This window comes from Lemur catta, chromosome 23, assembly GCF_020740605.2.
Source record: "Lemur catta isolate mLemCat1 chromosome 23, mLemCat1.pri, whole genome shotgun sequence".
In the NCBI taxonomy this organism is placed as follows: Eukaryota; Metazoa; Chordata; class Mammalia; order Primates; family Lemuridae; genus Lemur; species Lemur catta.
In genome coordinates, this window is record NC_059150.1 from 20,414,619 (window position 1) to 20,438,311 (window position 23,693).

Sequence of the window (23,693 nt, forward strand, 5' to 3'; positions counted from 1 at the left end):
CTCAACTTCCCTGAGTCAAAAAGACCTGCAAACAGCGCTCCCCCCTCCCTCCTGCCCGTCTGCGGGCTCACCTGTCCACCTGTGCTGACTCACGCCACCCTCCCCACGGGCTCCAGCTCCACCAGGTCAGTCTCTGCCCCGCGCTCTCCCTCCTCCCCACCGCTGCTGACTCGCACTTGGTCCCTCCATGCCATCACCCCTACTCTGACCTGGTCTGATTCCTACCCCACCAGCTTCTGAAACCCGATCGCTGAGGTCGCTTATGTCATCCTGACTGCCAGCCTATGGCTGTTTCTTTATCACTTGCCCTTTTAGTAACATCTGTTGCTGCTAACGATCCCTTCTTTTGGAAACATTCTCTCCCCTTGCCTTCCAGGAGCCCCTTTCTCCCCCTGGCTTCCTTCTCTTCGTGCTGCTTAAAAATTGTTTCCCCTTTGTCACTTTCATTGGTTCCTCTGCCACCTCTCTCCATCTCCCCAGTAGGTGCCGGTGTTTGCCCTGCTCTCTGCCGGATTCCACTCCACTCGCAGTCTGTGCCCTCCCAGGGTGGGCTCATCCATGCCGTGACTTTTTATATTGCGTTTACAGTCACGTTACCCTTTCCTCCTTCCTTTCCAGCATGTTTTCCCATAGAAAATTCTCACTGATCCTTCAAAAGTCAGTTCAAAAGGCACCTCGTCTGGGACGCCTTTGCGGGTACCACCCCTGCCACCAGAGACACCGTTAGGTGCTCCTGACCTGTCCTCAACTACTGTAATGACCTGTTTCTCTATCGGTCACTCTCAGGGCGGGGAGATGGGGGGTGAGATGAGCTCCCCTGTTGGTTCTCCTGAGGTTCCCCTCCCAGGAGGCAGCAGAACCGCTGCTCTGGACCGTGAGCTCCTACAGACCTTTGTATCCTCGGCCCGTAGCACAGCCACGGAAATTGGTAGATAGTCAACTCCAGTCTGTTGAATGACAAATGTGCCATGTTGGCCTAGGAGATTTTAAAAGCCCTAGATAATGGGACTTTTTACTTCTTGCCTCAAAATCAATTCCAGGAAACTCATGTTAGACCATTCTACTATTCAGATCCCTTTAACTAAACTTCATTCCTTTCCGTGCATTCCTGTTACATGATACTGTGCTTGGCTAAATGAGTCCCAGCCTGTTTCCAGAGTCATAGAGAACAAGCAAGGACACCCACATCTTGGAGAAAGGGTAGGAAAGGGGACCCCCTGAGAGGCCACTGAGAGCACTGGGCACACGAAGAAATGAATCATTACCATAAGGGAGGCTCCAGAACCGAGTTGGCTATTGGCAAATTAATAAATCAGGATTGGCTTAAATAAGGCATAGATTCCCGGGGCACAGATGGGAGCCCTGTGCCTGTGTCCTGGAATCCAAAGGTAACAGAGTGGCATGCACTGGGAGCATGAACTCTGGCCCACCAGGACCTAGCAAAATGCCTGGCACATAATAACATAAGAAGGAATTAAGGTAGGAATGAAGAAACAAATGCATGACTGAATGCTGTAGAAAGACCTATAGCTGTAACACAATATCTGTTCTCCCTTCTTTCTTGGTAATTTAATACCCCTGATTTTTAGTTGGGCAAAGTTTTAGTTGGACTGCATAAAATAAAGACTATACTTCTAGACTTCCTTGCAGCCTGGTGTCCTCACAGCTACTAAGTTCTGACCAACAGGATGTAAACTGAAGTGGCATAAGAAACTTCCTGGATGTATCCCTAAAGAAAAGGAATAGGTCCTCCTCCTCCTCTTTTCTCCTTCCTGCTATCTGGAAGGAGAAAGCTACGGCAGAACCTCCAGCAGCCACCTAGACTCTGCCAATAAGGGTCACAACCTAGAAATAAAAGGAGAGAAAGCTGGAAAGAGGCTGAGTCTCTGAGAAATTTATGGATCTATCACACCAGCCCTGGACTAATATGCAAATATTTTCAGTGAGATAATAAAACTTTATGTATTTAATTTGAGTTTCTTGTTGTGTGTAGCAAACCAAATTCTAACTAATAAAATGCCAAATAAGTAAATCATTTTAGCAAAACATGAGGGCATTTTTGATACATCGTCTTAGCTGAACACTCTGTAAAGAATACATTTATCCATAAGCCTCTAGTGCTTTTCCTTGAGCAAGGTTAATTCCATCCATCTTTATTGTGCCTTGATTCTTTCCACTAGACATAGTATCACACAGTCAGTCTTCCCGATTGACATGGTTTTCTAAAAGTTTTCCATGCCTTCTCCAAGAATGTCATAATTTTGTAAAAATGGCTGAAAGCAACATTGACCCTTTGCATTTAAAAGCCTCAGCAAGCCCCATAAAAGTCACTCCTATTAGCCTCTAGTTATCTCTCACTTAACCTTTTACAGCAATTTTCCAGATGCCATCAGTCTGCATTTTTTCTAAGTCGAGTTATAAAGACATCACAAATGATCTACTGTAGAATATTCTATTTTTAAAACTCAGAAGGCCACACTATTCAATTTAAAAAGTCATTGAAATGCCCCAATGTGAAGCCCTGGGCCAATCGGCATTAGACACACAGGGCTTGTGTTTTTTCATCCTTTTCATTCCTTCTGACATGATTTCATCAATAAATCAGTAAATATATTGTCTGTTCTGGCTGATTTCACTGGAAAGTTCTGGAGAGATTTTGAAGAGTCAACATATTGGTATTCCCATTTCTAGCTACAGCTCCATAGCCAAGATGGCGTATAAGTAGATGTTGAGAGGAAATATAATAATATGCATAGTACACGTAAGTATTGTTTTAGCCTGAATTACTTAGTAATAACTTGTTAATCTAGGTTTATGATCCATGTACTAATCCTATAATTGTGTTATTAAAAACACCATACTAAGCATTCTGCATTGAAATAACAATTGATAAAATGATTATATTTTCTCCATAAATTCTAATGAAATGATTATGCCCATTAATAAGAACCAGGGCTCTCTTCAAGACACCATGTAATTACTGTGTAGTATGATTTACACAAAGCCAGATGGAGTTATTACATTATCCACAGTCCATGAATCTCTATGAATTGCCCTATTTGGCCTATATATGATCCATCACTTTCTCTACGTGAAAAAAGTACAATGAATGAGAATCAGAGAATGTTAGAGCTAAAAAGACCCTTCTAGATTTTCAAATTCAAAGCCCTGTTTTTGAGTTGGAGAAACAGAAAGCAGAGAGGTTCAGCAGCTGGCAAAGGTAAGGCATTTGATAAGTGGCACAGTCAGAACCAGATAAGAATCCAGTCTCCCAATGCTCAGTTCAGAGCTCTTTCCACGGCAGCAGTCAGCTTTATTTAGAGATAGGAGAATTAATGCAATGCTTTTTTTTACACAGTAACTGTGAGTTACTACTGTATCTCTTATTAAAAGATTTTTTTTTTATTTAGGGCATTTTATTACATACCCTAAATTAGAAAAATAATATTCCCTGACAGGTCCAGGCTTGCTTACTGAAAGATGGAACAGTACATTTCGTGGACTGGGCCCTACCTGTTTGTTTCTGCTGCCCTGTAGGATGCTCTCAAAGCCTGCCTGCGTTATATTCCAAAAGCTTCAAGATACCTGACCAATAGCACATCTCCCATGTGCTAGAAACACAAAAACTGATTTATATATTACTGAATAGGATTTAAAATAATAGAAGGGGTACAATGTTCACCTAAATTAGAGAAATCGCATCTTCCATTTGTCTATGGAGCATGGGTGTCTAGCCCTAGGATTCTCAACCTTGGCACTACTGATATTTCATGCCAGATAATTATTCATTGTTGGGGGCTGTCCTGTGCATTACAGGATGTTTAGCAGCATCGCTGGCTGCTACCCTTTCCAAGTGTGACAACCAAAAATGTCTCCAGAAAATATCCCTGGAGGGTATAATCCCTCTCCCCCATTAACAACCACCAGTCTAACTAAACAAAGAAGTTTGGGAATTTTGCCTTGAAAAAGAGTGCTAGCAACTCACCCAGAGGGTCTGGGAAATGCTTATCAGATAACAGATTATATTCTTCTTCTGAGGTTAACACCTTCCCACCAGCTGGAAGAATTCGGCTTTTAGGAGCAGCTCCTCTCTGGTAGGCCTGGGGAAGGAAAGGCATAAATGAACGATCTTTTTCCCCATTTAGATTTTTGGAAAACATCAAAAATATTAAAAATAGACAGACGCAGACACATACACCCAGAGTTAGCAATCCCCATATCATGTCAATGAGAGTCATTTATTCAAACAATATGCTTGGCATACCTGCTAATTGCAGGGTAGCACTTTAATACTCCTGTGTGATGATCACAACAGGCTAAATTCAGAGTCCCTAATCTCAGGGAGATTCACCGTAGGTATGTTCTCAAACGGGGAAAACATAATCTCAGTAACTTCTAGAAAATCCACACATCATTTACCATTTCAGGTGCTAACTCCTGAGTCATTCTGATAATAACCACAACGGTGACGATCATACAAACACTGCACAAAATGCCTGGTGACCGATGTGGGCTATGTATGATGACTAATGCAACTGTGGAACACGTAACTGCAAAGACGGTTACCATGGATTTTCATCAAAAACATTAAAATGTTGCCATGCTAACATATGCCACCACTTTGCCCTCAGACGTGAGACTATTTTGCAGTAAAATGATTAGAACGGAAGTCCAGTATCACAACATCCGGAACAAATCTGGCTGGCACAAGAAGCTCTGCTGTTTGAGAAACATAAAAGAGGCATAGCACATTGCAAAAGCAGTTTGTTAAGGTATACCCGCAAGGACACACAGATAAGATAAAATTTAAGTATTATGTGCACGTGATGGGAGGGCTTAAGTCAAGGCAAAATTTTGAAAATAGCAACCTAAAGCCAGGCTGAGAATTAAAACCAAAAAAACTGTGAGATCCCAAATTTAGAGTGTACTCTTGAGAATAACCAAAATAACACTGATCTAGGCAAAAAATCTGAATAACAGTAACATATGCTGCATCAATAAGATAGTGACTGAGAGATCCAAACAGAATTAACTCCCAGATAATACGGAAGTTTATTTTCATACTTGTAAAACCCAGTGATCAACTAACTACATAAGCACATCAGGGACCTAGAACATAAGAGAAGAATCTAAACTTGTATGATTTTGAGAACAGTTAGGAGCAATTTGATTTAGACTGGACTCAAATGGGAATTGTGTTTTTAGTTATAATAGGCCCTGATATTGGTGTTTTAAACATTATGTCATCTAATACTCAAAACAATACTATGCATTAGATATTATCTCCATTTTGCACATGAGAAAAATGAATCTTAAAGGGGCTGAATAACTTCCCAATGGCCCAGCAGTGAGTAGGTGACAAACCCAGGGTCTGTGCTCACATCTGTCCAGCCCAGGGCAAGTGCATGGGCAGTAGGAACTGATTATCAAAATGCTTCATCTCCCTGATTAATCACCAGCCAAAAATGAACCCTCAATAAAATAATAGGCAATTTATAGGTACTTAATATGTAACTCTTAGGTGTAATCTTAAAAAACAAAGCCATAAATTAAAAAACAGGATATTATTAAAACTTGGAGGAATTATGGAAACCAGCATGGACTCTTTTTCTTAATACCCAAGTATTAACAAAATACTTGTTTTTTTTTTTAAATACTTGGTTATTACCAAATTCAGTCGCCATATCTTAACAACTTGAACAGGCTCCTTTGAAAATGATGAACAAAGAAAAAGCTGTATAATGCACAACCTGCAAGTTGAAGGAGCAAGCTTAAATAAGTGAAAAGAGGAAAAACACCAAAATTTGATTCAAAATGAAATTTCAGTTAGTGTTCAGTGTGGTGAAAACCTTAATAAATCCAAGAACAAGGTCTAGGGGTGCTTCCTCCCAGTTGGTCAGTAGTTACCACGCTGACAGCTACTCCCCACTGGGCTCTCCCAGAGGCCTGGCCATGCGCTAAAGCTTTAGTACATTCATTCAGTCCTCACCCCAGCACCAAGAGAAAGGCATCATGCTCACCACACAGATGAGAAACTGAGGCTCAAGGAGATCTGTAACCTAAGCAAGGACAGATATCTAGTTACTGGTAAAGGTATGATTCAAAGCCCATGGTATTAACCATTATGTTACACTGTCTCTCCTCAAGCTTCCCTGGAAGGAAATTATAACAGCCCATACAAAATATAAGGTGATTTGTTATTACTATTATTATCTGTAGTGTGGTGATAATTTGCTTCTGAGAACAAATTAAGTGTTGAATGAAATCCTAAGATAGATAAGCAGAGAAAATATTAGCTTAATCAATGTTCAAAAGACTAAGTCTACCCAAGAGAGTGCTTGAGCCTTGTCTGGGAGCCTACGTATTGTATTTCATTCCACTGGAAATGGGAAGGAAACACATTGGTACGTCAGCCTGAAGCCCCTTACTGATGGTTTAGCACCAGAGCTATTGCTCAGAGTGTTCTGTGGAGGTGGTCTTGACTAGTCTTGAACTTAAGAGTCCAGAGAGCAGAGTTTAAATCTGTTACTATTCTTAGGAACCAGGCAAATTCAATGACAACCTTACTAAATAACTCCTCAGTCACCTGTCATGGATGAGCTTCAGAGTGGGAAGACAGAGAGAGACAGGTATCAGGAAAGCGACTGAGAAAGACCTCGAGGCTGAGCGATCATAGGAAAGGCTCCTACGCCAAACACTGGTCACTCAGCACAACCTTCTATTTTCATACTCACTTGCAATCACTTGTTCAATGGTTATCTTGCCCACTAGCCTGCAAGCATCTGTCTGATAGACTGCTATGGATCCAGAACCTTGTATCACACCTGGCATGCAGTAAGCATTCAATAAATATCTGTTTGCTGAAATGAGTACTTACATAAATGAGTACTTGTTGAATGAATCAATTTCAAAGGAAAGGGTATGCCGATCAACTCAGCCAACGTTTTAAGAATATTGCAAGAACTAGTGGTAACAGAAAATGTCTTACCTCTTTGTTCTCATAGCTCTCCACAACAAAATCATTTTTAACCACAATATATCTGTCCTTCCATTTCCTTATGTCTTCAGCAAACTGTGATAGCTCTGCTTCATACAAAACAGTTCCAGGCTCCAATGGTGGCTTAAAGAAGATGAATACAATTAACTATCACAGCAAATGATGACATACCTGTGGCTGCTAAGTTATCCATGGTGTTATATTTTAAAACAACCTTGTACTGAGATCCTGGGGAAATTGTTGCTTCCACCTCTTCCTCCACAATTTCCCTTTCCCACTTCTTGTGACCAAATGCACATATTTGTCTTATTGCTGTTTTTATGATTTTCATTTCCCTCCATTATGCTATAAGAATAGAAGCATATGGTAGAAGGGATTGTAGTAATCAGGTTGTGCCTTGCATGACTTAGTACGTGCTTGATCAACTCTGTGGGAGAGAGGGAGCGAGGCAGGGAGGTATAAGTGTGGACATCTACCCTGACACCCTCAACATGCCTCAGGGTTAATTCCTGAAAAGCAGGAGCATTGACGGCTCTTCCCATTGTCATCACACCTGCAGGTGTGGCCTCGACAGCCAGTGCTCAATGGTTTTCTCAGACCCAAAGGCCATGGGGACCCAGGCTATAAACACTTAACCCTTCCCAGTGCTGCTCAAGGAGACAGTGTTTGCTATCTAGTTAAAGGACAAGCAGGTATCAAGCCAGCAAACCTCAGTTTTACCCCTTCTACTTAAAAGTTTGAGGATTTCTCATTCATCTTGGTGATATATGTGCCGTAGAGGAGCCTCCACTAGATCCCTAGTTGGTTCTTCCATGGGGTTAACTGTGTGAGGATAATTGCCATCCTGCCTCCTTGCGCAATTCCCGTATTATTTCAAAATATACGAATGGGCCTCTTGTCTTTCACATGCCACTGAATTTACGTCTATTTTCCTTTTATTAAAAAATCCTAGTGCCTTCAGAAACTTATCCATCTACTTTTGAGCAAAAATGTACATGAGCCATACAGAGAAGAAAGATATGCCAATCTCTTTTAAGAATCATCTAAGGGATGAAATAAATTCCCTTCCAAACTCCAGTGCTTAATATTCTGTCCTGACAGATGATGAAGCAGTCTCCTATCTTGCCTCATTAAAAGGTAAGACAGAATCTCACTCTTTTTAAATGAGGCTGAAATCACAGTATAAGCTGCACTTTATAGTGCTAATATGCAGCTTTTCTTAAACCTAGTCCACTTAATCAACGGATAAGCTTCTTAAAAACGTGGCCTCACCCTAGATTTGCTCGCTCAGAATCTCTGGGGTTGTGGGCCAGAATTTGCATTTTTAACTAGCTCCCTAAATTTTGAGAATCACTGTCTTACGGGGAAAACAGTCTATTATCCCTACACACTCAAGCTGCTAAATCTATTGTGAACTCCATCTCTCAGCAGTACTGGACTCATTTATCATTTGTTCCTTCTCAAAACCCCTCTTGATTCACCTTGTGGCACATTGTACTTTCTTGATTTTCCTACTACTCCACAGGCTATTTCTTCTTAGTCCATTTTGCTGGATCCTTCTTTTTCTGATCTCCAAATGTTGGTGGGGCCAGTGCAAGGGTTCTTTTCTCTGTCTATAGTCTCTCCCCTGACAACGTCCCATGGCTTTAACACCAGTTATAAGCTAACGACTCCCAACTTTCTATTTTCCAGCCTCCATCAGTCTACTGAGCCCCAGATCAGCACATCCAACTGCCTGTTCGATATTTTCACAGGTGTGTGCCAAATAAGGATCTCAGCCTTCATATGGCCTGCAGGGAACTCATGATCCTCTTACCCTCCACTCTTGCTTCTCAGTAAAAGGCGGCTCCATCCACTTATTTGCTCAGGTTGAAAATCAAGAAATCATCACTGACTTCTCTCTTCTTCCATCATCAGTAGTTGTCAGCTCCATCATAAATACCTCTTCTCACAGCCATGACCACCTCAGTCCTGTTTGCCATTATCCTTTCCTTGGATGCCAGTCTCCTCCTGCCCCTCCCACAAGTCTGTTCTTTACAGAGAGGCCAGAAAGATCACTTAAAAGTATATTGCCCTCTGCATTCCATACCCTCCAGTGGGACTTCCCATCACACTTACAACAGAATCAAAACCCTTATCGCGGCCTACAGGCCTGCACGATCTGGTCCCTACCTGACTCTCTGCAGTCCCTGAGCATCCCTCCTCCCTTGCTCAGTGCCCTCTGGCCTTCCCTCTGTGCAACAAGGTCTTTGCACTTGCTGTTCCATCTGCCTGGAATCTTCACACAGCCCACTCTCATCTCATTCCAGTTTCTGCTCAAGTGTCATCCCCACAGAGGGCTGCCCCAATCACCTCTTAAAAGACTCTTGTTTTAGTTTTCTTTGTAGCATTTATTATTACCTGATATCACCTGATATTCATTTGTTTGTTTTATTACCTGTTTCCTATGTGTGCATATAAACTCCAAGAAGGCAGAGAATTAGTCTTATTCCTCAGTTCTTAGAATACGGCCTGGCACATACATAGTAGGTGCTAATCAATATAATAATTATAATAATGGAATTAAGGAGTAAGAATAATTTAGAGGATTCAAATAGAAAATCATATTTGATCAATAACCAAAGTAAAACTGCTCATAGCATGAGACACTGAAATTATGACTTTTTTTTAACTGAACTTCACTACAGCAAGTCAAATTTTCTGATATCAAAGCATCAGAAAAAACACATAGTAAAACTGGAATCATGCTAGTTTTCTTTTTATATGGACTAAACTATCAACAAGAAGTAACACATTCTAACTTCCAGGCAAATAGAGTTTTGGGGGCATGAAATGATTTCAGGGCAGAGGTTTTAAAACTGCTATTCAAATCATTGTTTATTTCAGAAATATTATGAGCCATAAAGCTTTCTTCAATGAGAGAAGCATGTAAACCAAATGTCCATGATTTACCTTGGTCTTCAAAAACTGTGACGTTAAATCTCTTTGCTGTTCTACTTCACTGCGCACATGATTGCAGAAAGCCACAGAGTACTGACGACTGTAGTAGGGACTGAAGTTTTTGATAGCAGCCTCAGTTTTCCCTGAAAAAAATAAGAAAATGAGAATTATGGAGTGTAGCATATCTCGCGGAATAGACACCTCTCTACGCAATTCCATAAACATCGCTCCAGCGTGTCTCGTTCCACTGATCCCCAGGGACTTGTGGTCAGTCCGAATTCCCCGAGAACTCTGACACCAGCTGCACATGCCTTGATGTCTTCCTCTTCTTCTGGCAGCATCCTGAGAGACTTCAGGGACCCACGGGACCGTCCGTTCAGCAAACAATAGTGTTTATTTTCATTTCATTTCTTCCCATGCCACCTGAGGCTCCCGGGCCCCAACTGTAAAGGCGCACAAGGGTCCTCACTTCTCTTTGAATCTGTGTGACGCTGAAGCAGGACAGGGAAGTCAGCTATCTGACACCAGGGACCAGCAACTGCAGTATGGTGTCCCAGCACCGGAAGTAAATAAAGCTAACTCTTAACCACCTGGGGGGAGCCTGAGCACTCGAGATGGAGGCATGGGGAGACACACTCATGTGCTTTTCCAACCTGTGCTTAGCTTTAGAGAATGCTGGAGTTGCAAAGGAGGGAAAGGAGGAGAAACAGAGAAAGGGCAAAGGAGCATTCTGAAGCAGATCAGAAATCCTCACGACATTTCAAGTACTTGCTACAGAGTAAAAGCAGTTAGTCACAGACCAGGATATTAGCTTCAGAAAAAATAAACCTGATGGAATATTCCAAAATATTTTTAACTACCTTCCTGTGCATTTGGCATGATTTTTATTTTTAAAATTGGATATGATAATCGATAGAGAAACATTAAAATAGAACTACTAGCAAGCTTGTTTAGAGCTATTATGCAGGTAAAATTTCAAAACTAAGTGAAGAGTTCTAACCACCTTGATTGAAATAATAGCCCTGAACCCACACGGCCAGTTTCTGTGCCCATAGACCCAAAGCCCCAGACACCCACAGTGCAGGAACACACCATATATGGAGGATCCTACTTTTGCTCGGGCATTCACGTCTCATGATAGGTACGAGGTAAAGAATTCTTTCTTATTCACTTAAGAAAATGACATTGACTGGGCATATTTATGGGGTTTAATAATTATTACTTGTAAGGTGCTTTGTGACCTGCTAATGATAGATTCTGTAGAAATGCAAATAAAAGCTCCTATAACCTGAATCAGGCATGCTTTTACTTGCCCTGTGAGTTTATGGTATTACTCTTAATCAGTATTTGCATACTATTTTAAATATACTCAGGCTTCATAGCTATCCAAGTGATGATTATATTATTAGCTTTTATTCAGTGCATAAGTAGTAAAATACTCTATCCTTGTCTGTAATTTGATTACATAGGAATGGGACATCTTTGAGACTTCCCACAATGAGAATGAGTATTTCCGTACTAAAACATATAAATGATTAACAAAATTTGCCCTTTAGGTCCAAGCAACCACTCTTTGGTCTATCAGAAGAGCAAGCTGTCAATTTCTGATGCTATTAATCATTTTTGCACTCTTGAAAGCACTTGGATTGAAATGAAAGGAGGTAGATGTCCTTTTATGATGCACTGTACAAAGCTTTGAAGGCTGGTTTTCTGCCACATCACCAAACCTCCCCCAGTGACGCCTTGCATCGGGTGAGGTGCTACAATGCCACCACTCCTTTCCAATGTTTGAGAAAAATGCTTCTGTTATTTGAATTACTGCATGTGGTACCATCAACACATCATCCACTAGGTAGCACTTATAAAGAAAGGACTGTAGCCTCCTAAGGCAATTAACCTAATACCTAATTCAAAATGTGAATAAAACAGCTAACAATATCACAAGTTGTTAACACCTAAAGTTATTCCCCAAATGTATCTGGATTTTAGATTAAACCTGCCTAAACCCAAATAAAGTACCCAGTGTAGGAACCATGAGAATGAGAGCAAAGGCTGGTGCTGGGGCAAAATACCACTGTGCTTAGGAAGATGGACTCTGGAGTCGAACAGACATGGGTTCAAGTCCCATCGCTGCTACTTACAAGCTGTGGGACCTCATGAGAGTTACTTTTTCTTTCTGCTCAAATGTAAAATGAACAAAACAAGAGTAGCAAACTCACTGGGCTACTGTAATGATTCCAGGAAATAATGCAGTAAAGTGCTCAGCACCGTAGCTGGCACATGGAAAGTGTTCAATAATTAATAATAATTAAAACAATGATGATAATGGTGATGAGCGCACCTGTTAGCCAAGCACCAGGAGAAGGTCCTTAAGCTGAACTGAGAAATTAAGGAGAAGCCGAAAAGCAAGTTGTTTCCCGTAACTCTTAAACCAGGGCCACCCCGCCCTGCTGCATGCATGCAGAGAGCTGTCCCCTGCCCCCCGTCCCCCACTGCAGGCTTGAAACAAATATAACCTACATTTTCACAGATGTTTCAGCATTAAAGTCCCTCAGTGGATTCACCAATTAAAACCAACTAAATAAATCATAAGCATTCGTGAGCCGAAGCAAAAAGCATGAGTTAGTGGCTGTGTTCACTGAGCCTCTCTCTCTGAGCCTCCATTTTCTCACCTGTAAAATGGAGATAACAAGATGGCCATATCACAGGGTTTCGTGAGGAGTAAATAAAAAATTCTGCATGTAAAAAAAATGTCTACAACAGTGCCTGAGACATATTAGTTGATCAATACATTTGACTATTATTTAATATTCCACCATGAAAACAAATAAGTGGATCAGTCCACAGGCACCACATAAAATAACCCCAGGTGAAACTAGCTTGTTTTCCACAGTTTTCAAGATTCTACAGCATTTGAATTTCCTTCATTTCTGCCCCTTAATTTAGTATCACATTCCCTTGCTTGTAAAACACAGTGGCCAAGTTTTCCACTAAAAGGAGGTTACTCAATAACAGAAAGACTAAAACCAGTGGAAGGGCTTCTTCCACATTTTGGTATACCAGCATTTGCGGACAAGACTATTTCCCCTAATCCTACTCAATGATTACAGCTTGTGCTGGGCACTGTGTTGGTGTCATTCCCTGGACCGGGCTGCTCATACCACCCTTCAGGGTAACCGTCACTGAAGCTAAAAGAAGCCTGTTCAACAGCTCTGTCCACAAAACAGCTTCAGGTCAACTTTATAAAAGTAAGAAAATTATCTGCTGGCCCTTTTAAAGCCATTCTAATCCATACAGGCTCAAAAACTCAGCTCTCATTGGACTCCCTTCTCCCTCAGTCCCATATTCCGTCATCAGATGACATCACTACTATTTCCTCAGTGTCTCTTAAATCCATCCCCTGTTCCCATCTCAACCACACCTCCAACCGAGCCTTTAGTATCGCTCAACAGCGTTGTATAAGTCTTTTCATCTACCCTACCTCGGCAACACAGCAGGGCAAAGAAACTTAACTAGCTCTCAGCTCTTAAAGAGGAACGAAACAAGTCAAAGCCACAGTGGCGGGGGAACGCCAGGGCTGACGCACACAGCCCAGGGGATCATGGGACGTGCACCAAAGCTTAGGGGCAGGTTCGGGGTTGTGGCTGGAGTGCGGGGCTGATGGGGCAGAATGGGAGAGGCTAAATCCAAGCTGCCACCTTAGTCCCACTCAAGGTAAAGGTAGCACAAGTTACCAAGGCCCCGATGGTAGAGTAGGGAACCAAATCTTGGCCTTGATGCTACCAGGGCGGTCTTGTGAGAGCCACAGAACGCATAGCTCATGAGTCATGGAGGCACATCCTCTGGGGTCTGGCCTGACAAGTTTCACTTGACCTGTTGCTGCCAGATCATATCATTACTTTTGCAGAAAGCTTCCAACAGTTCAACTTTGCTTAGGGTAATAACCCATCAGCCTAGCACCACAGGCCTGAGATCCCGCCCCAACTGTCTTTACGCCCCACTTCTTGCTCTCAACTAAATGTCCTTGCCTCTGTGCATACCCATGCCTTCTCTTCCTTCTCCCCTAAAAGCCCTGCCACCACTTTCAGACCCTTCGAGCCCAGATGACAATCCTCACCCAAGAAGAGATCTTTCTGGAATCTTCCCAGCTGGAAGCAATCTCACCTTCTTTTGCATTCTCCCAAAACGGTACCTTTTTTTTTTTTTTTAAGAAATCTGTAACTAGTTGTGACTGTGTACCATTTTTGCTGCAGCTGTTTAAATATAGCTTATCTCTCTTCCAAGAGTACTCTATACTTATATTAATATATTCAGCAAATATTTGTTGAATGAATGAAAGAATGGCTGAGTAAATATTCAAGAATAAAGCAAATTACAATGCATTATAACAATGAAACCCACATCATGCCCCAATAAAGAAGGGTACAGTTTTCAGCTTGAATATCTATTATTAAAAATATACACTCTCAAAACTCAATTCATATTTGTTTACAAAAAAGTCAGGCTTATAAGTTAATTCCTTTTTTGTTTGTTTGTTTTTAAGAGACAGGGTCTCACTCTGTTGCCCAGACTGCAGTGCAGTGGCACAATCAAAGCTCGCTGCAGCCTCAAACTCCTGGACTCAAGGGATCCTCCTAAGCACCTAGGACTACGGGCACCAGCCACCATGCCCAGTTAATTCTTTAAATTTTTTTGTAGAGGCAGAGGCCTCACTATGTTGCCCAGGCTGATCCCAAAGTCCTGGCCTCAAGTGATCCTACTGCCTTGGCCTCCCAAAGTGTTGAGATTACAGACATGAGCCACCATGAACGGCCTCCTCTTAAGCTTTTAAATGAGTTTTGTCTGTGAAATTATTTGTGGGAAATTATTTACAAACAAAATCCTTTTTTGGCTTGTTTGTTTTCCTTGACTAGCCCGGAAACAAGGGACGTATATAAGGGTCTAATTAAAACTTACATGAAGTCTGAAGAACCTGACAGATTTGTATATTTTCTCATTTTAGAAGATTCTTTTAAAAGTTCCCAGTCCTAAAGCAGTTGAACTCAAATCTACTGTTTATCTACAGTCTTTCTTGAAAGATACTATTTATAGTAGATTATTCCTAGTGGCCCCATCATTCCCAGTGTCGTCACGATTATGATACACTCTAAAATCTTCTCTGAAATATACAGCTCCCTCCCTATTTTAATTACTTTTAGAAAAGTAGCTTATAAGTACAAAAAGATACGAAAAAATCCCAACACAATTTTTCTACTTTTCCTTCTAATCTTTTTTCAGTTATTTTTAAATAGTTGAGATTATTATATTTTATATTCAATTTTATTTATTTAACAGTTTATCTATGGTTTTTCCTATGGCATTACCAAAAGAATAATGATTTTCAGATGTCACATTTTTATTGTTACTATGAAAGAGAAAAATACAGAAATTTAAAAATAAGTTTATTTTAAGAAGATGGTAATTTTCTGGGAACTGAGGCCAATCTACATATGAGAAGATTAACCAGGCCTTTGGCACAGTTTCTTATGAACTGTTGAGAATTCAGGTGAAGATTAATTTTGGTAAGCAAGACAAATGGCTCTAAAACATAAAATATATTTAATAGTTATAAAATAAAGTACAAAATCTACTATTGTTTATTTTCCCCAGAGTTTCTCAAATTATAAGAGTTTGAAAGTCCTGATGAATTATAACATTAGCTATGGTCTCAAGTTGCTAAGCACCATCACTTCACACCTTAGGGTGGAGAAATTGAAAATCCCAATTCACAATACAGAGGTGCAAAAATCTAATTACACAGAATAATGCCCAAGGACTCTCTTTTTCTTCTAGTAAATGCCTTAGAGAATGGGGATAAATTGGATCCTCCATAATTGAACTAAAGGGGGTATGTGAGTGTTTTTAAAGAATTTATTATTGGTGCTCAAGCGACAGGTTTTTGAACAGCCTCTACTAGGAAAAGGCTGAATGATTCACGGGCAGCCTTGACTATGCAGCCTACACTACAGAAACTCCACCTTGAGTTAAAAATCAGACACATAGAAACCAATTTCATTTCTCTATGATTTACTTTGGATATTAATCCACAAAGAGAACATACAAGCACTTATCCTCCCAAGAGCTCATATTAAATATGTCAAAGTCATTCCAGGACCCTCCCCGGGATCAGAAAGCATCTGAATAAAGCGCAGGCATGCTGAAGAACAAACAATAAAACGCAGACTCCTGGTTTTCAGAACTCAGAGAGATTCGAAATTCTGTGAGTAAAGCCAGTACAGCCTGAACTTGCCCTCAGACTGTTGGAGACCCTAAGTTCTTCCCAAAGCCTGTGCTGAAAGCAAGCCCAGTATCTTCAGTATCGGCACCAACGTGAGGCCATCAAGGGCATTCAGTGAGGCCACGTGTACTTACAGATGCTACGTAAGGTAGCAAACACCAGCGCCAGTGAGTAAGCAGAAGCAAAAACAACATTTTCTACAAATGACCAGAGCCACTGAAATCAATTAAGGTCCCATCAGCACTACATATTTAGCAGAACAATATCTTCAAAGTTAATATTAGTAAGAGAAATGGGGGGAGACATTAAGAGAGGAAAAACACACTAGCATTTTATGTTACAATTACCACTACCTTATTCTATAGAAAAATTAAAACCCCACCATGGTCAAGTATTCCAGAGAACAGCTTTCTAGAACTCGAAAGCCTTGAGTCTAGCCTCTTTTTTAAGAGAAAAAATACATACGTATTATTGGCAGGAAAATATACATGCCTACACATTTATGCACACATCTCCCTTTAGCTGTAATTAGATGGAAGCTCACTATAAGTCTCCTTCCATTTCATTTGGAATAAGTGCTTGGAAATTTTCAAGATTATTTTGTCATTACCTCACAGCATGCCTCCAATTTTCTCATGACACATGGGATGAGAATAAATCTTGTTTATTTTGCCACTTTTCTAAGCTGTCTAATGTCCCCCAAGAAAGCCACAGATTGGCTGTCTTTTTCTTTATAAAAATGAGAGGAAAGAGTGTGAAAAAGAAAATTAAACTAATCTGATACAGCTGCTTCCTCAGAAGGCATCACAAGAACTATGAATTCATGAGAAATAATAATGTTTTTGCTCATTAGACAACCTTTCTTGGTTTTGAAGAAAATACATAACTGAAATTCAAAAACTGAAATAATGAGATTCCCTTTGCTCTTTTTGTGTCTAATCATAGTTATTAAAACTTTTCGGCATATATTTTATTAGAGGCTCTCAGATTATTCCAAAATCCTGAAAAGATTCTTTGCTTAGCGGTTGCAACCGTGCAAATGAACACAACATGCACATTCAAAGAAGTCAGGCCAGACTTAAAATAAACCAGGCAACAAGCCTAGGAATTTTAGTGATTTCTCCTTCCAACACGTTAGGTTCTCTGGTGTCTCCTTCAGGTTTCTCTCTTATTTTCCTCTTTTTCCCTTATTTCATTTCACTTTTCTTCTTTCCACACAGAAGTATATTTCTTTGAAATGCTTTCTTTATATTCTGCATTCCTTCTCTCTGAAGAATCTATGCATTAATGTAAAAAAAATGCATTTCTAGATGACTGTGTTTGGGGCCCAGATATGCTTGTTTTAATGGTCTGGAGATAGGGGTAACAATCAGAAGGACTGGCCTTGGCTAGAAAAATTAAAGGTGGCATTGCTAGGCTTGGGAGGGTCCAGGAAAAACTTTGCAAACTATTTAATATTTCTGTAGGCCAGCCGGCTGTTTTTTGAAACTATTCATAAAGTTGAAAGAGTACTCACTAGTGAAAATTATTTTAGCATGCTCTAACTCATCCTCACAAGGTTTTGAGAACTGCCAAAATGGTCTGACCCACTGTCCGCTTGATTTGGTCAGGCACTGTGTCTCTGGACGTAGTTTTCCTGGTAACAATCCGAACATCCCCAGTAATAAAATCTGACCTAGAACAGCCAAAAATACAGCTCATCACACAGTCAAATTTTATTTTTTTCACAATCTAATGATCTTTTTCCCTCTGGTTTGTGCTTTTAGTGTATGAATTAGGAAATCCTTCCTTAACCTTTTGTTCATAAGGCTATTCTCCTAAAATATTTTCTTCTAAAAGTGCTTTTTGCATGAAGGTTTTTACAACCTGGAATTTATTTTTGTGTAGAGTATGGTTTAGGAATTCATATTTTGTTATACAGATAACCAATTGTTTCATCACTATTTATTGAACAGTCTGCCAATCACTGGCTCAGTTAATCACTAAATTTAAAAATTCTTGAGTAATATATATTAGTGAAAAATCATCTAAAAGCTATTGTATGTGATGCTCTAAAAATAGAGATAGAAAAAAAAAAACCTACCAAAAACCGAATAGTGTTAACTATTTAGGGTAGTATGTTTTCTTAAGTCACCTCTTTTGCCTATGGAAATTGCTCTTCCATAAGGTGAGTTCACGTGGCACTTAATAAATGTGCTGGAACCACATGATATCAGCTCTGCTTGGAGTCCAAGTCTCACAGGTAAAATTCACTTACTTCTAACTAGTTATTACATGCACCAAGGGGATTAAATATGCAGTAGAACTATAAATAACTGAGGCTACATTCCACAGTATGCCTAAGAAAACAACTTGAGTTCATCTGGATGGTAGCATAGACATGCCAACGCTAATCACATTCCAACATCCATATATTGATGAAAAGACCAAAAATTACAGACTTTTAGAGCTGCATGGGGTCACATGGTCATCGTCAATGCTCTCCTATTTTCAGATCAGAAAATAATTGGCCCAAGGTCATAAAACGACTTAGTAACAGAACATTTATGAACACTGAAAAAAAGATTGGAGCCAATTTTAAAATTTTTCCTCTCTGTTAATACTATATTGATTTTTATGGAGGAATTCAAGCCCTTTTTTAATTAATGAAGGAATGTAAGTACTCTTTGGTAATAAACACTACATAGTCAAGAAGTCTTGGGAAATGATCTTCCATTTAGGTTAAAAGATGTTGCAATGGTTAATTTTGTGTGCCAACCTCACTTGGCCACAGGGTGTCCAAATATTATTCCGAACATGTCTGTGAGGGTGTTTCTAGATGAGATTAACAGTAGACTAAGGAAGGAGATTGGCCAATCTGTCTTACTCAGTCACTCAATGTGGGTGGCCCTCACCCAATCAGAGAAGGCCTGACTAGAACAAAACGCCTGAGTAAGAGGCGATCTTCTCCTGCCTCAATGCCTTGAGTTCGGACAATGATCTTTTCCAGACTTTGGATATGAACTGGAACATGGGCTTTTCCTGGGACTCCAGCCTGCTGGCTTTTGGACTGGAACTATCTCATCATCTCTCCTGGGTCCACAGCTTGTCCACTGCAGCTCTTAGACTTGTCAGCCTCCATAATTGTGTGAGCCAATTTGTTATAACTAACATATACATATACATATGTATATATATGATCTCCCATTGGTTCTGTTTCTCTGGAGCACTCTAATACAGATGTAATCAATTGAAATATATTACTGAGTACCAACACAATTAATCAATTTATTTCATTTAATGTATATTACACTGTTGGATCAATAACAAGTTAAAAGCAATGCAAATAGCTAGTGCTTCAATGTAATGAGTTTTAAAATTTATCAGTAGAATCAGCATGCCAATGTGTTCAGAACAGACTCTGAAATACATGGCATCTGTATTTAAAACATTCCATTAAATGATCTATGAAAGGCAGTAAAAGCATTCAGCTCGGCTTCCTCCCAGTTGGCAGAGGTTGCCAGCAAGAAGGCACCCAGCAAAGCTCTGGGCACCAGGGAAAACAGTTGACCTTATCTGAGTACCCCTTAATCTCATTCAGGTGTTCCAATTAAGTTGCATCACTGTCTCAATTAAAGCTGCAGTCTTTGCTGGCTAATACCATAAGGCTCCCTGGGAAATGCACTAATTAAGTAGATTTTCTTATCTACTGATTAAGAATCTGTTTTGCACAAAATCAAGGTTAAAAGGTACTGCCATGGACCAGCCCCATCATATGCATGGTATTTGAAATGTTTTTTAAGAAAGTTTCTCTGATCTGTGCTCTGTATCCTACATGAGCCAAGAGATGAGATGTGTTGAGTTATAACAAGATTTTTGTGCATACATATTTTCCTTAATTATGAAGTATTTCAAACATACACGATAATACAGTGAATAACATATCTAACTACTACCCAGCTAAATAAAATGTTAACATTATGCCACATTTGCCTCTAAAAAAATTTAAACAAAATACTACAGCTACATTTGCGGACCCCTCTACCCTGCCCTACAACATAACCAGACACCACTATGCTGAAACTGGTGTTTATACCCGTACATCATTTTAGACCCTTACAACATATGTATGTATCCATACATAATTAATATTATTATCATGCCTGCTTTTAAACTTGACTCTACTGTCTCCTGTCATTCTGCTACTTGCTTTTTTCACTCTCATTATGGTATATATCATATATACATGTGTATACATACCATATATAATACATATACATGATATGTTTAATTCTAGTTTACTCATTGTAACTATAATTCTAGCACATACTACAATTTATTTCCTTGTTGATGGACTTCTCACTTGTTTCCTCTCTTTTTGCTCTTATAATCAATGCTGATGTGAACATTAGTTCATATATCTCCTGAACTATATATATAGTTCATATATGCAGGTTTCTCTAGAGTGTATGTTTAGAATGTCGGGCAAAGTGTGAGCATCTTCACCTGCACTTGATATTGCCAAGATGCAACTTGCGGGGCATTTCACATCCCACCAGCAGAGCATGAGTCCCTTCCTCTCACATCCTCAGAAATTCTTGGTATTGTCCCACTTAGACATTTTTGTCTATTTCAGTGGGTGAGAAATGGTGCCTTCATTTGCATTTACTAGTGAACTTGAGCATCCTTTCCTACATTTATTGGCCATTCAGGTTCCTTACTCTGTGAATTCATATCCTCTCCCCACATGTCTTCTTACTGACATGTAGGCATTGTTTATAAATTTTAGGTATAAATCCTTCTCAGATATAAACATTGTAAGTATCTTTTCCCAGTCTGTAGCTTGTCTTTTCACTTTAATTATTGTGTTATGTTGAACAACATTAAGTTTAAAGGAGTCAAATTTAACAATCTTTTTCGCTTTGGTGTATGCTTTTAGTGTCTGAATTAAGAAATCCTTCCTTACCTTTTTGTTCATAGGGATATTCTCCTATAATATTTTCTTCTAAAAGTGCTTTTTGCATAAAGGTTTATATAACCTGGAATTTACTTTTGTGTAGAGTATGATTTAGAAATCTATATTTTGCCATACATGCAACCAATTTTTCCATCACTATTTATTGAATAGTACAATTTCTCCAAATCCGTATAGCCTCTTCTGATATATATTGTTTCCACATTTGAGTGGGTTGTTTTGAGGTCTCTATTCTATTCCATAGGTCTATTGTTGATAATGATACCATTAGTACTGTATGTCTTAATTATTATAGTGTCATAACAATTCCTGATATCTGGAGAGTAAACTTGGTTCTTCTTCAAATTTTCGTAGATATTTTTCACCCAATGCCCTTCCACGTGAATTTAGGATGAATTATATCAAGTTCTATGGAAAAACAATGTCAGCATTTTGATTAGAGTAACAATGAATTTAGGATTATTATGAGGCTGACAGCTTTATGATATAGTTTTCCAATCTAAGACTGCTGCTAGCCATATAGCACTTCTGTTTAAACTAGGCAACTAAACGCTTCCTCAGGGCAGATGCAGCCAGTTCCATGTGAATGGAGAATGCAACATGGGCTGGATTTTATCTCCGACTGCCCTCCCACCCTAGACATACTGAATCAGAAATTCAGGGAGTGCCACCCAGCAATCTGTGTTCTAGCAAGCCTTCCAAGCGATGGTGATCCACACTGAAGTTTGTAACCGCAGGTTTAATCAGCCCCCTATTCAGGGATACTTGGGCAATTTCCTTTGTTTAGTATAAGCAATACTGTAATGAATCATCTTACATAAACCTTTTGTACCTGTGTGCATATATATATATGATAAATTTTCAGATATAGAAACGTTAAGTCAAAGAGTAAATGCATTTATAATTTTAAGAAAAATAGACAAATTGACCCCATAGGAATTACACCATTTTGAACTACAATCAGTATCATTTAAGATTGTCATTACCCACAGACTCACCAGCAGTATGTTCTCAAATTTTTGTATCTTTGCCAAGTAGAGATGCATGTTTTATGCAGATGTAGAGGGCTAATAAGAGCTCAAGGCATATCATCCCATCTACCTGACCTCCATTAAAACTATTAAGGGTTAACAGAGAATGGGAAGAATTATTTCCAGGATAGAAAGTTGGAATGTATATTGTATAGTCTGACAAAAGAAGAGTTGTAGGTCCAATATGGCAGCACTTCAGTGGTGGTGTGAGTTGTGAGGAGGTTCACTGAGTTCCAGGAATGACTTCAAGGTGATAAGGACAACTGATGACAGAATAGTACACGAATTAAACACTGTGTTAAGCACTGCGGTTCCAACAGCTTCCTTTGCAGAGAAAATTGATGCCAGCCAAACCTGTAAACAACTTTATGAGTCTTTGATGGCAGCTCATTCCAGTAAGGACAGAGTCATAAAAAATTATATAGCCCAGATCTCAGCAGAAAAAAAAAAAAAAACCTCCAAGAAGAAAGAGAAAAGAATTTGGATGATTTAACGTGATTAAAGCAACTTAGAAAAGAGCAAAGTTGAAATGGATGCAGTCAGAACTGAATGTGACAAGTGGTAAATGACAGGAGCTGGAAGATGATTAATGAACGCTGCCAATTTCACACCAAGCCTATAATGAATGAAGAAAGAAAGAGACAGACTCTTCTTAAGGACCAGGTCATCATCTCATAAGAGCTAAGCACGACAGATACCAACAGGGCAGGCTTCCTGGGGTGATTTCTGAGCCAACAGTCCAAGACCTTTTGTTGATTTCCGTTCCACTTAGCCAAGACCTCAAGTATAAATAATTCTGATAACTTTGGAGAAATTAACTGCTATTTTATTCTGATTCTGTAAAACAAAAGAAAAATTTGTAACTATTAAAATAATTTTCTGATGCAGTGTAAAAAAATTGTAAATGGCAGTTAGATACAACTAATATTGTACTTAGAGTTCTGTATTATGATTCAGGTGCAATTATTTCTTTTATGCAGATTTTCGTAGGCCAGCCTGGAAACATTGATAATATTGTTTCTACAAGATAAAGGTATTCCAAAATCCAAACCACTGATTTAAATTTGAAATATTCGGAGTACATGAAGGATTGCCTAGATATAAGAAGAGAAACTGTTATTTCCAAATTGCAAAAAGGAAACATTTTAAAAGTAGATGGCCCCTTGGACCAAGTGAACTTCCTCTTGATTGGACATAGATCAGAGGTGGATTGCTTCCATGGATGCAAATTTGGTTTATTGTGCAGTCAGATTAGTGGCTATCGTCTGTCTGCTTTCCCCCAAGTATGTTACCATTAGAGGTTTATACCAAGCCACTTGCAGATAGCCCATTTGGTTTTAGTACTAACACCTAAAAGAGAATACTTCTGGGGTTTCAGATATTTCTGAAGAGGGTTGGTTCAATCTCAGCACCAAGCGAACCTTCGATCCTTTCCCTTGAGCAGATTCAATCTCTGCGGAATGAAGCTGGATTTACAGTGGCCCAAGATTCTAC

General features: G+C 39.6%; 1 protein-coding gene and 1 pseudogene across 2 annotated transcripts in view; one reads left to right on the forward strand and one right to left on the reverse strand.

Annotated features, from left to right (window-relative positions):
• The window catches only part of NIBAN1 (niban apoptosis regulator 1), a 132,539-nt gene that overhangs the window by 65,260 nt on the left and 43,586 nt on the right, over window positions 1–23,693 (reverse strand). The window contains exons 2-4 of one of the 2 annotated variants that reach the window (XM_045536401.1): window positions 9,950–10,080; window positions 6,989–7,120; window positions 3,986–4,100 (exon numbers count right to left, since the gene is read on the reverse strand). In XM_045536401.1, the coding sequence (XP_045392357.1) occupies window positions 3,986–4,100; window positions 6,989–7,120; window positions 9,950–10,080 (378 nt within the window). Of the gene's footprint in view, window positions 1–3,985; window positions 4,101–6,020; window positions 6,079–6,988; window positions 7,121–9,949; window positions 10,081–23,693 lie in introns of those variants that run through there. The other variant, XM_045536402.1, reaches the window with a different exon arrangement.
• Window positions 19,011–22,877, forward strand: LOC123627097 (annotated as a pseudogene).